We start from the raw sequence: 18,560 nt of genomic DNA, 5'->3' as shown, positions 1-18,560 counted from the left end.
ATACAGCACTGTACTGTGCTTCCTACGTACTTATGGTATCTTTTAAAAGAATTGATCTGCATATTTCAGGGGGCAGTAGTTGGTTGTGTTATGGTTACTCCATGTGGCAAATGACTTTGGAAAAGTAGTAATTTTTTTTAGCAATTCTTATTATCTAACTACTATTATTTTAGTCAGTGCTAGATGAGATGATGGTGGAACAGACAGACCTAGTTCGTTTGCGGATGGTTAGAATGTCCAACGTCCCCGATACCCTCTACATGGTAAACAACGCAGTGCCACAGTGCTGTCATATGGTTAGCCACCAGCAAATCAGCAGTAATCAGTCCAGTCCTCCTTCAGTTGTCGCCAATGAAATCCCAGGTAAGAATGCTAGCTGATCTGCAGCAAACTATTTACTGTCCTCTGGGGGTTTTGTTCGTGGGGATTATTAAATTCTTGTTGTTTCCCAGAATTTTCACATCTGGGGTTGGTAGATGGACTTCTTGTTTTAAGAGATTTCCTCCAAGGACTCTGAGTTTGGGATGAGTAGGAATTTTTTTTTAGTAGAATTCTAATTGTGAGGGAGAGGCGCCCTGGTAGAAAGGGTGCTAGTATTCAGTTAGTTTAGAAGCAGTTTTATAAATGAGACTAGAATCAAATATCTACTTTACAGAGCTGTCCATAACTGATAGCATTCAGCTATGCCACCAACAGCAGAAGAAAGAAATACTGCCATCCTATAGACTAGACTCAAAAACAAAAATCAACCAAATGTCAAATTAGATAACACGTTGCACTGTGCCAAATTCAAACACTAGTGAACTGCCAATGGGAAAAAGTTCCCCAAAATAAGTTGGCCTTGACTGAAAATGTTCTGTTGCCACTCCTGAAAAATTCCACTCCAAGGACATGGAATGAGAACATCTTGACCAATCTTAAATGCCATTGTAGCTGGGTTCTGGGCAATTCAAGGTTTAAAGATTGTCGTCAACACTTTGACTCACACTTGAAAACAAAGAGTGAGCCAATGCAGCGTTTTGAGCACAAGGATTTTGTTCTGGTAGTGGCCCACCTTATTTAATGCTCCACTAACAACATGAAAGAGGGGTTGTTTAGCCAGGTTCATGAGCAGGGAAATCACTAGAGCTGTGGACTGAGCCAAATAAGTTTGTGTTACAGGCATATGTTACAACAGGCTGTGCACTCATGCCAGGAGCCGTCCCTGGAGCACAGAAGCAGAAAAGAGCTGGCCGCCTGAAGAACCAAACGGCGTTCTCCTGTCTGTGCTCCAGGGACTAGCTATGATTCTCAGCTGATCATTCCCCCATAAGGACAAGACTGAACATTTTGGGCTGGTAGCGTGACATGTTCCTGAGGCTTTGTGAACCTCTGCTGAACTGTGCCTGCAGTATTCAGGTTAGGGTGAGCAAACTCTTGTCAGGGTTGCTTTGGACCTGTTTGAGTTTGTCTGAATCAGAAATCATGCAAGAGCTGAACTTGGCCCATGAACTCCTGAGTGAAACTATATTGTTCTGTATCCTGCTTCTACAATGGATGTAATCCAGACAACACTAAAATGTGTGTGATTTTAGAAGATCGAGTGTGTTGACTTATGAAAAATAGCTCCAAACTCAAGTCAGATTATTGTTAACAAACCTTTTGAAGGGAAGGCTGAGTCATGCTGCCTTGAAATCTTCCTTTCATATAGTGTTACCTTGATACATACAGTGTTTAACTGTCTGAGTGTTTTGCCATGGTGAAACAGAGTACAGTGGAGTTGCATCATCCGCACATTTAACTTACGCTAATTCAACTATGTGCTCTCAGCAAAAAAAAAAAAAGAAAAACAACAATAACTCGCGGCAGTGGAGTACTGTAGAGGAGTCAACGGGAAAGCGCTCAGGGGTCGATTTATTGCATTTAGACTAGATGCGATAAATTGACCCCCGCTGGATTGATCGCTGCCTGCCAATCCGGTGAGCATCTCACTGCGCTGAGTGTGATTCTAGTGTTTAAAGATACGTATTTTTCGTACAACATGGCCCCTAAACACAAGCCAACTACTTCATCTGGTGCTGAACCTAAGAAACAGCGATCTATTCCAACGCTGGAGGAAAAACTGGCTGTGTTGGACTTACTGAGAGACGGTATGTCGGTCTCCAATGTGGCGCGTAAATATGGCCGCAACGAATCTAGCATCCGTGTCATCAAGATTTGAGAGAGAGAAATTCGTCAAGCCATGGCATCAAGTACTCCAGTAACTGCTAAGGTGAAGAGCCAGGTGCGTGATAAGACTTTAGTGAAGACTGAAAAGGCATTAAACTTATGGCTGGAAGACATGAACCGTAAACGTGTGCCTATCGATGGCAACACGTTGCGAGAAAAGGCTCTTAGCCTCTACGTGCTGTTCAAACCTCCCACCTAAGAGGGACAGCCTTCTGATGAGAAGGAATTCAAAGCCAGCCATAACAGTTTTAGAAACCGCTTCAACCTCAAAAACGTGCAGACTACTGGTGAAGCTTCATCTGCCAATGAAGAGGCAGCAAAAGCCTACCCCGAACAATTAAAGAAAATCATAGAAGAAAAGGGCTATCTTCCGGAACAACTTTTTAATGCTGACGAGACTCGGCTCTTCTGGAAAAAAATGCCCAACCGCACTTACACTTTGAAATCAGAAAGACAAGCCACTGGCTTCAAAGCAGCTAAAGACAGTGTGACTGTGTTGTTTTGTGGCAATGCGGCTGGGAATTTAATAAAGTCGGGCTTGCTCTACAGGGCTGTAAATCCCTGTGCCCTAAAAGGCAAGAACAAAAATCTCCTGCCTGTGTTCTGACAATCAAATAAAAAGGTTTGGGTGATGGCAGCATTACTTCTGGATTGGTTCCACAAGTGTTTCATTCCGGAGGGCAAGCGGTACCTCGAAGAGAAAGGACTTGACTTTAAAGTGTTGCTGATCGTAGACAGATGGCTCCTGGCCGTCCTGAGGCACTCCGGTTTGCGCATAACGACATTGAAGTCGTCTTTCTCCCTTTTTTATTCTTTCATTCTTCCGTCGCTCTCTATCTTTGACTATATGCGATTTTCATCTTACGCGCTGACTTTAGAACCTAACCCCCGTGTAAGATGCAACTCCACTGTATAGAGGTTTGTTTGAGACTCTTAGAGATATTGCAGATCTGCACGTTTTTACTATGTTGGTTCATATGCCAGAAATAAAAAAAAACATTTTGGAAAAATTAGCAAGTCTGATATTGCACAAGGGTGGATAAAAATCAATTATTTAAAAAAAAAAAAAAGATAGCTCATCATAGAGTAGGGATTATAAATACTAATTCTATAGTATGAGACAATATATTCATGTAATGTTTAAGAAAAGTTTTATAAATGAGTTCCAGCAGTTCATGAATTAGGGACCCAATTTTATGGGGTTTCAAGGGCTTCTGTATAGATTATTTAGGTTAATCTTTCCATCTACCCAATGGAACTCAGTGCTCAGTCTAGAAGATGCCATCAGAAATGCTTAGTTTTGCAGTTCTCAAACTGTGGATTTGTGTCTCCAGAGACAACATGCTTGTTAACAGCAAAAATGTTTCTAAATAAATAACATATAGAGGTGAGAAATAACAGACCTCAATCCTATTGTCCCTCTGCAAATTTGTGTACACAGAGTCAATCCCTTACCTCTCTCTAAAAATGAAAAGTTTCAAAAATGTCAATGACTAGAAGATTGTTGGGGGTGGAATAGATCTGGACAAGGAGAAGTCTGGAGATAAATGTGAGAAGGGAGGGGCAGGCAGTAGAAACAAAAGTGAAACTGTTTGAACAGCATATTCCAGAAGTCTTAAGGTGTTTCTGAGTGTAGCCTTCATTGATTTTGAGATCTACCATCCCATTCTCTCATTAGAAGGGAAAACTTATAATGGCAGCAGACCGTAAAAGAGACCAAGTTTGGGGATAAGAACCATTCAAGAAATATGTTTGCTGATGATGTTTTAAAGAAAGTCACACCAGTGAACTGGTAGAAGTCACTTAAGCACTTGGATTCAGAGACTGTTGAAGTGATGATCTCACTTTTAGCAGCAGTAGCTTCTTCTGTCGGTGTAGAAAAAATAGTTTCTTCCTTTGGACGAATTCATTCCAAATGATAAATCGTTTGGGATCTGAAAAAGCAGGAAAGCTTGTTTTTCTTTTCCAGATTATGACCAACAGGAAAATGAAGGTGAAAGACAACTGAGTTAGCTGCAGAAGCCAATATTTTAAATTTCTCATGTTGAGCTGGCTGTCATTGTTGATTTAATTTTTTAGTTAAAAACAGTTTTAACAAAAACAAACCTGATTTTAAAAAACTTGAATGTTTAACTAAATTCAAAAATTCATATGCTTGTTTTGTTAATATATTATATGTTTGCTGTTGAAGAAAAAAACCAGAATACATAACGTTGTTGTTTTAGTTAAATAAAACAATTTAAATATCTGTCTAGTGATGTTTTCCTCCTGATGCAACATGGCAAGAAAATCCTCCAAATACTAATGACTAACCTGTTGAACTGGAGATAGTTCACCTCTCAATGACTTCATAAATATCTGCTTCAATTACCTTTGGTAAATGAAATAACCAGACAATCATTCATTTTCTGATATAGCTGTAAAACGAATCCGAAAAGTTTTCAGAATAACCTATGTTAAAAATATATAGTGTGTACCTTCTAAAAATGAAACCCACATCTATCTCTGAATTGTGAAGAATATGTATTAAGGTTATAACAACCAACAAGAATGCACTTTTATGTAGAAATCCATTATTAAATCAAGTCTTCCTGACTAGTGATTTAAATCATTATTTAAATCAAATCCACCATGTACTGCACACACTGTGGTGATCTTTATGAAACTAGAAGCAATTGATGTTTGATTGCAGTTACGTGACATGGTGTTTATTTCACCTCTGAAATGGAAATACCCCATGCATTGCTTTTGCTGTCTAATCCATTTAATCTTTGTGGACATCACAGACGGTAATATTTTGTCATTGGATAGCTGGTGAGGTTCACGATTCAGACGCTGCATTTAGGGAGGCTTGAATTTAACTTTTCTCAAGATATGCACATGTTACTAGGGACAGAAAATTCTCAAAGAAATATCACCCATCACCAGACAGCAGCAAAATATTACATGATAGTTGTGCAATAGGATAACCAAATAACCAAAATTACATATGATTTCCTTTTGGAAAGGCTTCTAATTATTTCAAGGCAGCTGCATAAAACAGTGTAATTTTCACAGGTTTATGTTGGCTTAAAACTCATATAATTTCTTTAAAATGCATTTTCTGTAGTTATTACTGGTACTATGGTCTTGTGATCCCAGTATTCCACCAAAAACATAAATTGCGCCAAGAATATCAGCATATTGTTGGCGTATAGTATTCTAGAGGGAATGTGCAGTTGAGATTTAAAATATCATGGTGCCCAATTCATAAAATTCCTGCATCCTGTAAGACGTTTACAAAGAAGAGTATATTTGTGGTTCGCTTTCGTAAAAGCCAGAAAAATGGCACACATCCTTAGCACTAGTTTATTCTACACTTTATCCCATAAAGATGCTCTAAGGCATTAAGCACAAATATGTAAGTCATACTATTCTTGGCTCGGTGCCAGTCGTCTTCAGCAACGTAGTCAGCCTAACATTAATTCTGAATGAAAAACTAAAGTTAGTCACAGCATTGAATTGCTTAGTTCCATTAATGTCTTAAGAAATAAATTCTCGTGTAACTTTTTACTGTCATTTTTTTCCCCCACAGTTCCCCATCTCCTTGTTCTTAAAGAGATGGTCAAACGGCTCCAGGAACTCCGTCATACTGAGCAGGTTCAAAGAGCATATGGTCTTAATTGTGGAGAAGGAGCCACTGTCAGTTATGAGATTCAGATTCGTGTATTGCGAGAGTTTGGACTTTCTGATGCTGCTGCTGAGCTTTTGCAGGTATGGAAAATTGTCTGGATAAGTTTAATTCCTTCTCCAGAGTGATTTGGTGCAAATCTTTTGAAAACTGAATGTTTGACTAGGACTGCAACAAAAACAAACGTATAGGTGTTCACTACTTTTTTTAATCTGCCCTTGTATTTACACTCAGTGATCAGGTACTAGTAATGAACTGCTTGTTGGAGGTGTAGAAAATTGGATGCTAGAAAGAGGGTGGTATTCATACATTGTAAAATGGGCTTGGAAGTGAAGAATTTTTACCAGTGAGAAAATGCATATTTTTATTATATCAAATAAATTAAGCTTATTTCCAGCATCAACCAGCAGTGGCATTTGTTGAAAGAAGTGGAGGAGACAAAGAAGGAATGTTAATGCTTCTTTTTGGAAAAAATGCTATAATATGGAGTGAAAATGTCCAGTGCCTGATTCCAGTGATGTTGGTTACATGTAGTCTCAGAATCTGAGAAGCTGTTGTTATTGTCACTGTGCAAAGCACTTGATGTTCAGACACTTCTCTCTTACCTTTAAAAAATTCTCATTGGGGAAAGGGCTGATAATCACACAGACTCAAAGTAGATAGGAAGGTGAGAAGGTCTTTGCAATAATGTAATACAGTGGTGGTAAAATACACTGTTTTTGAACCCCCTGGGGGAACACCAGTAGATTTTTTTAACTGATTACACATAAGAATTCTTACATTTGTCATTTAAAACAAACAAAAAAAAACTCCAAGCACCCACTAAAGAAGAGTTTTGTCTTTTCCTCCACTTGAACTGGTTGGTTAAATGTTGCAAAAACGGTGTTCCAGTGCTTGACACTGGTTTGAATTCTGATTTGTTTATTGGTTCAGTAACATTTGCAGTGTTTGCTATGCATGAACATTAGAGAATAGGTATACTTGTCCCCCAAAATAATATAGGTATTGCACAAGCATTCAAGCATGAGTAGGAGCAGACTGTGCTCACTATTTATTATTTGCTTTTTGTAATTTGTTGGTTATTTTCCTGTTTCAAAAAGCTTCCCTCTAGGCACGGAGCAAAAATTATACCATGTGACTTAAGTGACCACTCACTGTAAATAGTGAAAATGAGCAATTTGTGAACAACTTGTAGGCTGCAAATTGTTCATCCAAATGACTCTGAATACTTAAGAATAACAAATTGGTTCAAGAACAAGTCATGAAGAGTGAAAAGGACTAAATATTTAGATAGTAAGTCAGTCCTTGCTCCCTAAAGAATTTACAATGTGCCTGTACAGCACCTACTGTGATTGGTGGGAAGGGAAAGGGGCAATTTTGATTGAGGCCTCCAAATGCTGCTGGAATGCAAATAATACATTTGGATATCTTGATCACGGTGAGTAATTTGACCAGTGAAGCTGATGCAAGGCTCTCGCCTCTGACTCGTTCGTGATCAGCTCTTCGTCACCTTCTTTGAGTTTTTCAGTGTATTATTTAAAATGCTGGGACTAACTAGTCATTGTATTAATCTTAGATTACAAGTCCCAATCTTTGGTCAATTTTATAGGAAATCTGCCCCAAAAACCACAACTTTTTTTAATGTCTTCTATTTTGTTGCGTTGCCTTGCAGAATCCTCACAAGTTCTTTCCTGACGAGCGATTTGGGGATGAAAGTCCACTCCTAACTATGAGACAGTCTGGACGATGTCGAGTTAACAGCACTCCCACTGCAGAAACCATGTTTACAGAACTTGACTCTTATGTGGCCTTCCATCCACCACTGCCCCCTCCTCCACCTCCTTACCATCCACCAGCTACTCCTATTCACAGCCAGTTCAAAATGGGCTGGAAGCAAAGGGTGCCGAGTCAACATCCCTCACGTTCCTTTTCTTATCCATGTAACCATTCACTGTTCCACTCCAGGACAGCTCCTAAAGTTCCCCCACCCGTCTACTTACATGGTGTCAAAGCAGCAGCACCCCCTGATTGCACTAACACTACAGGACTGGGGAGACAAACAGTAGCTGCAGCAGCAGCAGTAATGGCAGCTGAAAAGCAAGCAGTAAGTGCATCTTTTTTCCCCCCATTGAAGTAATTTGTTGAAAAGGAAAGTTAAGGTGAAATGTAATGACCTAACATGGCTTGGAGGGAGGTGCAAAGGCTGGGTTTATAACTCAGTGGGGAGCATAAATAAACCTTCTCCCCTCCACCCCTTCTGTAAAATACCTGAACCATCATGGTAGAGGGAGCCAAAACAGAAGGAGCAGAACTAGTGGAATAGACAGGGGCATAGGTGGATGTAGGTGTTACTCTTGCAATACATATTCACTTGAGAAGTAATGTAGACAGACAGGCATGTGGAGGAAATCCATGGAGAGTTCTGAATGCCTGGGGGGTAATTTTGAATTGGATTCTAAAATGAATAAGCCGGTGGCAGGTGATGGAGAGTGGGATATATGTATATTTAGAAAGCGTTCATGGATTAATATTTAAAGGTAAAGAAAAAATTGTGTAGGAAGACTGGCTTCCTTGAATGAAGCTGACTTCATTCATATGATTGGTTGTATGTCTGGATAGAAATGTAATTGCTAAAAGCACATTTTAAAAAGAAAAGTTTTAATGTTGACATTACTTGATATCAGTTCTAGGACTCCTAAACCTGTTTTGAGACTGTGCATGTCTCCCAACACACTATACTTCAGTTTCTGAAAACCTGCTTATAGTCACTCAGATCTTTCCAAACAATTTATATTTACTTAAATCTGACCTTCTGTATGCTTCTGCACTCAAAGGTGACTTGTTTTCAGTTGGTAAAACTCAGTTCAGCTCTTTCTAAATCAGTAGTTCTCAAACTTTTGTACTAGTGACCCCTTTCACATAGCAAGCCTCTGAGTGCGACCCCCCCTTACAAATTAAAAACACTTTTTTTATATACATTTAACACCATTAGAAACGCTGGTTGCAAAGTGGGGTTTGGGGTGGAGGCGGACAGCCCATGACCCTCCTGAGAGGTCCTGACCCCCAGTTTGAGAACCCTTGTTCTAAATTATTTGAACTTGGTAGAAATTGTTTTCATATTTTAAGAAAAATATTCAAGAGCTTTCTTATGCTCCCATTACAAAATAGCCCTTTTTTAATTGATTTCAAACTTGCCATGTACTTATTCCTCATATTAAGAAATGCCTTTGACATATGTTAGTGTCTGAAAGTCATGCACAAAGCTTGCATGCTTATTAGCCGCTAGATTATTAACAAGCAAATATATGGTGCGAACTCCACAGATTGGAGTGAGTGAAACTGCTTTTAAAGAAGGAACTTGATTTAAAACACTTGTATGTATGCTGCTTTGTATTCTCTTTAACATTAACTTAAAGAAACCCCCCACTCTCTTGAATGCAAAGTAATAACTAAGTATTTAGCATAGGAATTGCCCTACTGGTCTCTGAACAGTGACCAATACTAGATATTTCAGAGAAAGGTGCAGGAAATCCTGTAGTAGACAGCCTGCCTACAGGAGAAGTTTCTTCCTGCACACTCTGTTAGTAATTGCCTCATGCTAAAGCATAAGGAACCATTTTAAATATCCTTTTATCGTTTCTAACATAACTTTAGACATTGTCATCATCCATATAAATCCTTTTTTAAAAAAAATCTTACACCCTTGGCCTCTTTATCCTGTGGCAATGGTGCTCCAAAGTTGGTTTATATTTTGGGGTAAGAAGTATTTCCTTATTGTATTGCCTTTCAATTTCTTTGGTTGTCTCCTTATTTTTATATTATCTAAAAAGTCTAATAGGAATCCCAACTATCTTTTCTATACTTCATTATTTTGGATACCTTTAACTTGTCCCTTATTCATTTTCTTACCAGTTACAATCTTTTCAGTCTCTCTTCCTGTTGAAATCTTTCCATGTCAGTTCAATTTTCACTTTATCTCTGCGCCCTTCTTTTTCTGTTACCCTTTGAGATTGAGTGACTAGACTTAAACACAGTATCTCAGGTGAGGGCATACCATTAATACATAAAATGACATAATACATCCAGTCTTTCCTATCCCTGTTTTGTTAGACATACCAATGTTTGCTCAGCATGCAAAAGTGGGTGGGAGAGGGGGGAAGTGTTAATTGAGGTAGGGAAAAGTACACCTGGCTATTTTTCCTGAGTGATTACAATTAATTTAGGAGCCAGAAACATGTATGATTGTTTCAAATTATTCCTTCTCACTTGCATTTAACATTGACTTTTTACCTGCCACTTATGCTGCCTATTCACCTATCTTTGCTAGGTCCATCTGAAGTTCTTCTGTCTTCTCTAGTCTTGACTAAACTAAATAATTTTGTCATCTTACAAATGTTGTCATCTCACTACTCACTCCCTTTTCTAGATAATAAATATATTAAACAATTCCAGTCTTAGCAAAGAATCCTTGATAGAGTATCCTGCTGTATCCTTTTGCCATGCTGAAAATTGACGATTTATCCTGACTTGTCTTCGTTTCTAATCAATAAAAATGTTTACTTCTCAATCCATGAATATGTAGCTTCCTCAGTAGCCTTATATGAGGGTTCAAATTTGTCAACTTCTTCTCCTTTATCCATTCTTTAGCCAGTGTGGTCAAATAATTCTAGTAAAGTAGAAACGCACAATTTTCCTTCACAGCCCTTGTACTAGGTTATCGCTGTCAAGTCGTGTTCATCTAATGGTTTACTGGAGATGATAAAAGTAGAAATTATCATTTTCCTGGGAGGTTTATTGGTCTGTAATTGGCAAGATCACCTCCAAACATGTAACAAGGAGAGAAGAATCAATTTCATAACTACCACAGCAATTTTAACTCAGCCATATTGTGTGCATATAAATATATAAAGCATAAATGTAATTATTCTGTATTTACAAAATACAGAATATGTGCAGAGAGGTTGCAACCAGATATATACATTTCCTGACTTTTATGCATTTAAATTCTCAGCCATAATGTTTCACTAATGTTGTGTTTTGCACTGAATGTATATTTTTTGAAAAACTAATATTGTAGGTGGCTGAAAGCAGTCATATTTAAAGTTTGTTGACTGGCAGTCTGAACTTGCACATGTAATACATTTTATTTTGTATTGTTTATTGAACAAAGGACTAAAATTATCTTCTTTGTCAATTGAAAGTAGCTACCATTTCATAAGGGAGTGGGGAAGAGAGATTGGACATGGTTTGCTCTTTGCAAGGGAGGGACATTCTCTTGGGATTTGATTAGTTGCATATTCCAATGTAGAAATGATATGCATGATCTTTTGCCTTTTACGTATTATTTCCAAGGGCAATGTGCAGAGTTGGATGTTTTCAATAGTTGCTTCTCAGTGCTAATTCTGGGTAATAACCTGCTTTTAAAGCTGGTTAGTGTGGATCAAATGTATGGAATACAGTAGATGAGTCCCTCCTCTAGGAAACTGAAAAGTAAACTACTGATTGGTATGGTGTGTGTGTGTGTGTGTGTATATATATATAAATATTAACTGATTTGGAGTAGCACATGCTCTTAAACAAGTTTTGAAACAATGTTGAATTTACTGGCCAGCATTGCTCTAGAAGACTGAAATGGGTTAGAAAGGAAAAGTATCACCAACTACTAGAGAAAATGATGATATAGATAAATGTTATTCAAATATAGAAGTAAAGGAAAATACAACTAAAGTTAACTCTTTTTTTTCTTTTCTAGTGTACTCAGCCCATGTTAAATGAGTTGATGCCAGATATTGCTATGGGTGTGTCAACGATGTCTCTAAAGGACAGAAGATTGCCAGAGCTCACTGTTGACACAGAATTAAGCCAGCCAGTAGCAGAGGTCGGACCTGGACCACCCCAGCATATTTCATGTATTCAGACTAGGCACATACACAGTTCTCGAAAGAAACATGCAATAGATCAAAAAATCGATACTCGAGAAAATCAACAGGAGTATCCAGATTTCTATGATTTCTCTAATGCTGCATGCAGACCTTCAACTCCAGCACCTAGCAGACATACTCCTTCACCTTCCCAAGGCATGTATTTTGGTCCAGATTTGTATAGCCACAATAAGGCATCACCGAGTGGCTTAAAGTCAGCCTATCTACCTAACCAGTTATCTCCTAAAAAGCAAGAGGATTCTAGGAGAGAATATGTGCTTTCCCAAGATGGGCATCAGCACAGACAAAAGAATGAGCCAATACACCTCGATGTCTTAGAACAACCTCCCCAGCGGTTGGACTTGGCATTGGCTGCCCAGGAAAATGCTGGTAATGGCCCAGTTCACATCAGGGGAAGAACAAAAATGGAAACTGACTTAACGTATGGGCTAACCTCTAACAGACCTTCACTCTCTACGTACAGCTCTGAGATACAAGAAGAGCGATCCAGCAGGAGACTGACAGAGGAAGAGCCTCTGGAACACGAAGCACAGAGAAATACAGATTTGGAAAGGGAAGATGCAGTAAGCAGAGGAAGGAGGTCTCCAAGCAAACCAGACTTTCTATACAAAAAATCTGCCCTCTGAAAGCAACCTCCACTATTTCTCTGTGCCTGAGAGTTGTGAAACACCCCGTTCTTCACAGCTTTTGGCCTGACATTTGTCAGACAAATTCATTAATGCCAGCAGAAAACTCAATTTTGCTCACTTTTTTTGTATATACATTGCTTTATTAGAGACAGCATGCTATCAGTTTATTTTGAATGCTGCTTCTGGGTTTATTTTTGTGGTTTGAAGATATTAAGTCTTTACAAAAAATAGCTGGCACTTTTTTTTTACAAATTGGTAGCCTTTTGCACCTGTACATTTATTTTACCTGTATTAGTTTTGTACTAATATGTTAAACTTTCTTGTTACATTTAAAGGACTGTATTTTCATACTTCTGCATTTTACCTTTCACCTCCCAGTTCTCTACGTGCATTGGGTTGCACACTATGAAATGTATTTTCTTATGAGATAGTAACAATGTGTTTATTTTTGAATTATGTAGGAATTCCAAAGAACAGCACATCAGAATACTTTTTTAGTAACATTGTTTGTTGAGGTCTGAAATCTTCCTGGTCTATCACTACTGCAAATCCAGTCTAATACCATTCTGTTTCACGAGTCATGGCAGCTGGTCTCCATTCATTCTGATTCAGCAAGTCTAGTCTAAAACATATGGCTGAGGCTTTCAAATGAACCTAACGGATTTCGATTTCCAGGTCCCAGTGAAATTCATTTGAAGTTTGGTGTTGCAGCATTCGGCTCCTTTGAAAATCTCAGCCTACGTTATCTGGTCCATTTGTGATTTTGGAGAACTTCATGGGCACTGAGAAGTACTTATTATCAGACTCATATGATTGATTTGTGAAGAAAACTTAGAAATACTGCAGATTGATCGTAACATTACTGTGCTAGACAGGATACCCTTGAATTGGGCTGTGTGAAGGTCAGAGTTCAGAGGATTCATGCCAAAACCTAAAGCTCTAGGAAGATCAGGCTTAGTATCTGATGATGTCTAAATTATAACACTGTCAAATGAGAGGGCTGCCTCTCTAGGGGAGGTGCTGAAGTGACTGCTCATTGCCTTCTTTTGTTCTGCCTATGAGAAAAACAAAGGGCTTTAGTCTACCTGATGTCATTCAGTGTTCCTTAACATTTTAAAGTCTTGAATTTATCATTTCAGCTGTTCTCTTGTGAACAAATTCATGGACTGAAGAGTAACTGTGTTAGCTTCATTGGTTGCATATGGCTTAGTACTTTTTAAAATTACACCTCTAGCCCCTTGATTAAAACAGTAATTTTGGGGGGGGGAGGGAGTCCTGACTCTTCCACTAACATGAATATAAGGTAGAGAGGAGACACTGGTGGTTTGGGTACGTCCCTTGCCATTGTGCTGCGGTTACACGGTATAAGGGGTTTAGTGATACTCATTGAAAAGTCAACACTTGCCAATAGTTACCCCACACTTATTTCCCATTCTGAATGTTGTGAAGACTCTGGTATATGATACCACAGTGTAGTAACTTCTGGTAAATGCCTTTTTTTGGGTTGGTCACTATAACAAAAGATCTTGTAGCAGTTGAAGACCTCAATCAGTGTGAGCTAAAGACTATTTTAACCTTAAAAATGCTTAATGCTATTTAAATGTAAATCTTTTTCAATTTCCTTTAGTATAAGTCAATTTTCATGTAAAAGATAGGTGTCTCTTCTTGCCCATCCCTTCCCTGCAAAACTCAAAAACAACCTCCCCGCCTCTCATTAATGTATACAAGGCTTAGGAGCCATAAGACCTTATTGTGCAACTATATACTGAATTCTAAATCTAGAAAGTGGGGGTTGGGTAAACTATCATGGGTTTGTGATCTAATAAATCATAATCTCTCCTGCAGCGTTTTCATACCATGTTAAGATTCCTTTAAGGTACAGTCATGTTAGTCTAATGATACTGGGTGGTGAAGGTTGACTAAATCACAGTTGATAATTTGTTTTTTTCATCTTAGGAGGCTTGGTTTGAAATTTGGGTTGGGTCTCAAGTACAAAATGCATGTGGTGATTCTAACCTCATGTCTAAATCTATGTTGTGTTCATAGAATTGTAACACAGTGTGACAGTTGTCCTGACCTCCAGCAATGTTAGGATGGGTTAACACTGGTGTCGCACTGGCTAGGGACTGAGGTGCATTGGTCTTGCTCTGTGAAGTCTGTCACAACATTTTCTAACACTAATTCTTAGCCATACGTACTCCTCCTCCCCCTCGACCCCCCCGCCATGCTCATGAGCACTAAAATCAATGTAACCCTCTCCCAAAAAGTAAATTACTACTTGCATTGAAGCCTGTGTTCAAATGTTAGTAACTTGATCACTTTAAATCCTAGCTTCCAACAGAAGACTTACTTTTCTGTATAACTTATTTTACCTACACCTTGATAGGTCTGCTTACCGGAAACCTGTTTTAGCTATTGATGATATTTGATGTGGTACTGTATGGTAAACTGTGCCTCAACTCTCTTAGAAATAGTATGAGTAGTTATTTGATGGAACTTGTGGAGGGGTGGCTTGTGAAGAAGGCTGACAAGTTTTTTGAGTATATTTTGAACGCACCCATGAAATGTGTTTGCGGTGGAATATGTTGGTGAAAAGCTTTTTATTGGAAAGTTTGTCTGCCCTTAGAAACCAGTTGCCACTTTCAAGATCTCAGAAGCTGGCATTTCACACCGTCAAGCAGTACTTAAGGAAAAAATCCATGAAAAAGCTTGACGTCCTTGACAGGCCATAAGACAATCAGGCCACTAAGACAATCTGCACTTTCACTTACTCATATTGATCTGGGAAGAAGATAGAGAATTGCTGCTGATCTCAAAATATTTTCAGCGGAGGGTAACCGTTTGTCATCTTTCGTTGGGGTTTTTCTTATTTTAAATTGTAGGATTTAATCTACATTCTGAATTGTCGGTAAAGTTTAATTACTGAAGCCAAAAGTTGCATGAGACAGCATTGTAGTAATTGTCCTCTAATCCCAGGGGTGTTTTATATTTTTGTGTATAGTAAACATACATCACTTCCCCTCCCTCGCCCCCCAAGTCCTAACCAGTTTAGAAATATCATCAGTTAAGTGAGATGATTTTTTGTTTTTGTTTGTTTTTTGGTGGAACCTCCAGGTAACAGTGGCGTGTCTCTTGCAGATGTATCAAAGGAGTGTTGTCTAGTTTGTATTTCCTGTGTCATCACGGGAATCTCCTTGAGAAGAGACTTAGCTTGTAATGCTGACAGTTGTTTCTTCTAGTTTTTAAGTAGTATAGGCAAAGTAGTCCAAATTATGCCCTTGGTTTAAGTTGATACAACCCATTTTTAGTGAATGGAGTTGCCTCTATTCATCCCAAGGTTAAATTTGGCCCCAGGCTTGTATAACTGGACATGTGAAACCTAATAAAAAGAATACATGCATCCTACTCTTTAGAAGTATTATGCTGAAACTAATCTTCACTCCCCTCACCCCAAAAAGCAGCTGACATACTGGGGTAGTGAGTTGTCTCAGCTACTTAATACAAAAGACATGTTACCATTCCCTATGCTATACTTCATCTCTCTTCAGTTTATTGGCTGCAGCAGAAGCCCCTTGTTTACATGACAGACTTTCAAATTAAAGTGGGAATTCTAAGATCTCTCTGTTCTTCCATATAGTTCTGAATTAGAGAGAACACTGCTTACCCATTTAACATTGTTTGATGCAAGATCCATCAATAGATGTTTACTTCACAAATCATAGGATGATTTCCTGTTCTTGGTTTATTTAATGTTCATTTACTTGAAAACATCAGTACACAATCTTTTATTCAAAAACAAAACACAGATTTCTCCTTCCCCCCCCTCCCCCCGCCCCATTTGCCAACACTGTGTATGGATGAATACCTTAATTCCTGAAAAGGATGCTTCCTTTAAATTGTTTTGCTGGTTTTTTTTCGTATCTCTCTACTTCTGGAAGGTGGTCTGGCCTTCTGCAATGTTACATTTTGTTTATTGTCCTTGTGCTGTTACTGGTAGTCAAGTGCCTTCAATGCTAAAGGCTCAGAAAATTTTCTTAAACTGACTTCATGTCCTATGCAAGTGTTTTTTCTATAACCTGCATAACCAGTACTTTGTAAAACTTGTTTACGCTTCAATTGTACATAGTGTTTTTTTTAAAAATAGTATTTTATTTAGGTACCTCCAAACTTGAATTCTAGTCTCGTGTGATGCATTGTAAAACAATACGTTTCTCTTTTGAGTACCATTACAGTTGTAAAAAGGTTTTCACTGGTTCTATTTTTCTACTGTTGCTGAGAAGCATGTACCATGACTTTATCCTACATATAGTTGGCATTTCAAATAAATGGCTTGTATAGAAAGTGCTTGTGTAAAGCTTTTTCTGTTCAGCCACCTAAGACAATTGTGTTTCATATCCATCAGCATGCTCTTAATTGATAGAAATATCCCTGTTGACTTATTGGAGGAATAGAGCACATCTTAATTACTATAATCATAGTTACCTGTCTGAGTTTAGAGTCAATGCTGTCAAAAAAAGGAAAATATAGAGAAAAAATATTTCCCTGTAACAAAGAGTCTTAGAGGAAGAGAGTAGATTATAGGTGCTTGCTCTTAGAACAGGACGTTCTTCTCAGACATTGCCTTGAATTTTAAGGCTGTGATTCACACTAATGGGAGAATGGGAATTCAAAGGTAGTGATTTTGCTCATTAAATAGTTATGTATTTTTAAAAGGTTTTATTTGGGTAAGTGAACTTTCCTATATAGGGCCAAGTTGATCTTGCTTTATTTAGGTGACTAGTCCCAGGGAAGGCAAACAAATTGTTAGTAAGGCAGCAGGACTTGGCCCTTGACCTAGAAGCCATTTATATCCTAAAGAGAACAGAACAGTTGAAGACCTTCACTAAACACAGAGCATTCATTTCATGGACAATTTGCAGTTACCCAAATCAGTTAAGACGTATGAAATCAATTTCTCAAATTTACAGTATTTGATTATTTCAAAGCTGTAAATTAGGTTTACATATGTAAGCCAGGCTACGTTGAATAGTTTGATTTTGAACTGCAGCTGACTTCTAGGTTACCTCATATTTAGTTTTCTTTTCTGCCTGATGCCTCAGGTGCATTACAAAACAATGTTTCCCCCTTTGAGAATAGGGGCATTACTTCCTACATCGTAAAATAAGTTAGTGCCAATTTTAAAATGGCTTTTTTCACAAGTCATGTTCTTCCAGACTGATTCTGGGGCAGGGGGGCAGTGTTCCAGCTTTAGGTTCTTTAGGAAAAAAGCAACTCTAAAGTATATTAGATGCAAATTCAGACTACAGAGGTAAAATAGCTGGTGCAATGTATAAGCGGCCACTGATCTCTTCAGTTAAACTGCTTTACTTGATGTGTTTAAAAATGCAGTGTAAAAACAGTTGTTTTCAAAGTATGCCTCTTCCCATGAAATTCATATGCAAACTGCTAACTTCTAATGGCAATATTTGGATAAAAATCTAGTCCTTCACAAGGAAACTATCTACTTAGTGTGTGAAATGGTGATCTAATTCTTTAAGAGCACTGCCACCTTTATAAAATTCCCCACTAGCACTAAAAACTGTTTGATGTGGGCAGAGACGTGTTATAGATCCTGAAACCTGTCAGATTAGATAGTAACCTAGACTGTATGCTTTCCCTGGGTGCTCCCACTGATTATAGTAGTTGCCTCTACCCTTCCTGAACTGTTTACTTTGCCTTGCTCCCCATCTTAGGCTGCCATGGCTGGAGGAATGACAGCAATTGAGTTAAATGCCAAAGGATCCAACTCAACTGATGTAATTTCCCACAGCCTCCTGGAGCCAACTTTCCTTCCTTCAAAACACACTTCTATTGCTTTCAAACAGCACCATCCTTCCTGCTACTCAGACCTGTAGCTTCTTCCAAACTTCACCCCTTTACTTTCAAGGTGGGTTGCCATTTGAATAGAAGGCAGCCTTCCACCACAGATCTTAAAAGTTGCCTGCCAGCAGAGTTCAGCTACCTGGAAATCAGGAAACAGACCAAAGGTTTAGCTTGTAAGAACTAACAATTGTTTTTAAAACAGATTTCAGGCTCAGCAGTTATATGCTGGTCTTTGGTGATCACAGTAAG

The 18,560-nt window shown here is 38.4% G+C and overlaps 1 protein-coding gene across 11 annotated transcripts in view; it reads left to right on the top strand.

Moving 5' to 3' along the window:
• The window catches only part of BTBD7 (BTB domain containing 7), a 114,632-nt gene extending 97,842 nt beyond the window's left edge, over positions 1–16,790 (top strand). For all 11 annotated transcript variants that reach the window (XM_073349493.2, XM_073349495.2, XM_073349494.2 and 8 more), the window contains 4 exons: positions 174–363; positions 5,783–5,961; positions 7,551–7,982; positions 11,631–16,790. In XM_073349493.2, coding sequence (XP_073205594.2) covers positions 174–363; positions 5,783–5,961; positions 7,551–7,982; positions 11,631–12,446 — 1,617 coding nt within the window. In that variant the 3' untranslated portion in view covers positions 12,447–16,790. The remainder of the gene's footprint in view (positions 1–173; positions 364–5,782; positions 5,962–7,550; positions 7,983–11,630) is intronic.
• The last annotated feature ends 1,770 nt before the right edge of the window (positions 16,791–18,560 follow it).

This window comes from Lepidochelys kempii, chromosome 6, assembly GCF_965140285.1.
Source record: "Lepidochelys kempii isolate rLepKem1 chromosome 6, rLepKem1.hap1, whole genome shotgun sequence".
Classification (NCBI taxonomy): Eukaryota; Metazoa; Chordata; order Testudines; family Cheloniidae; genus Lepidochelys; species Lepidochelys kempii.
The sequence above is the reverse complement of the archived record's forward strand: the minus strand, read 5'-3'. Positions and strand labels throughout refer to the sequence as shown.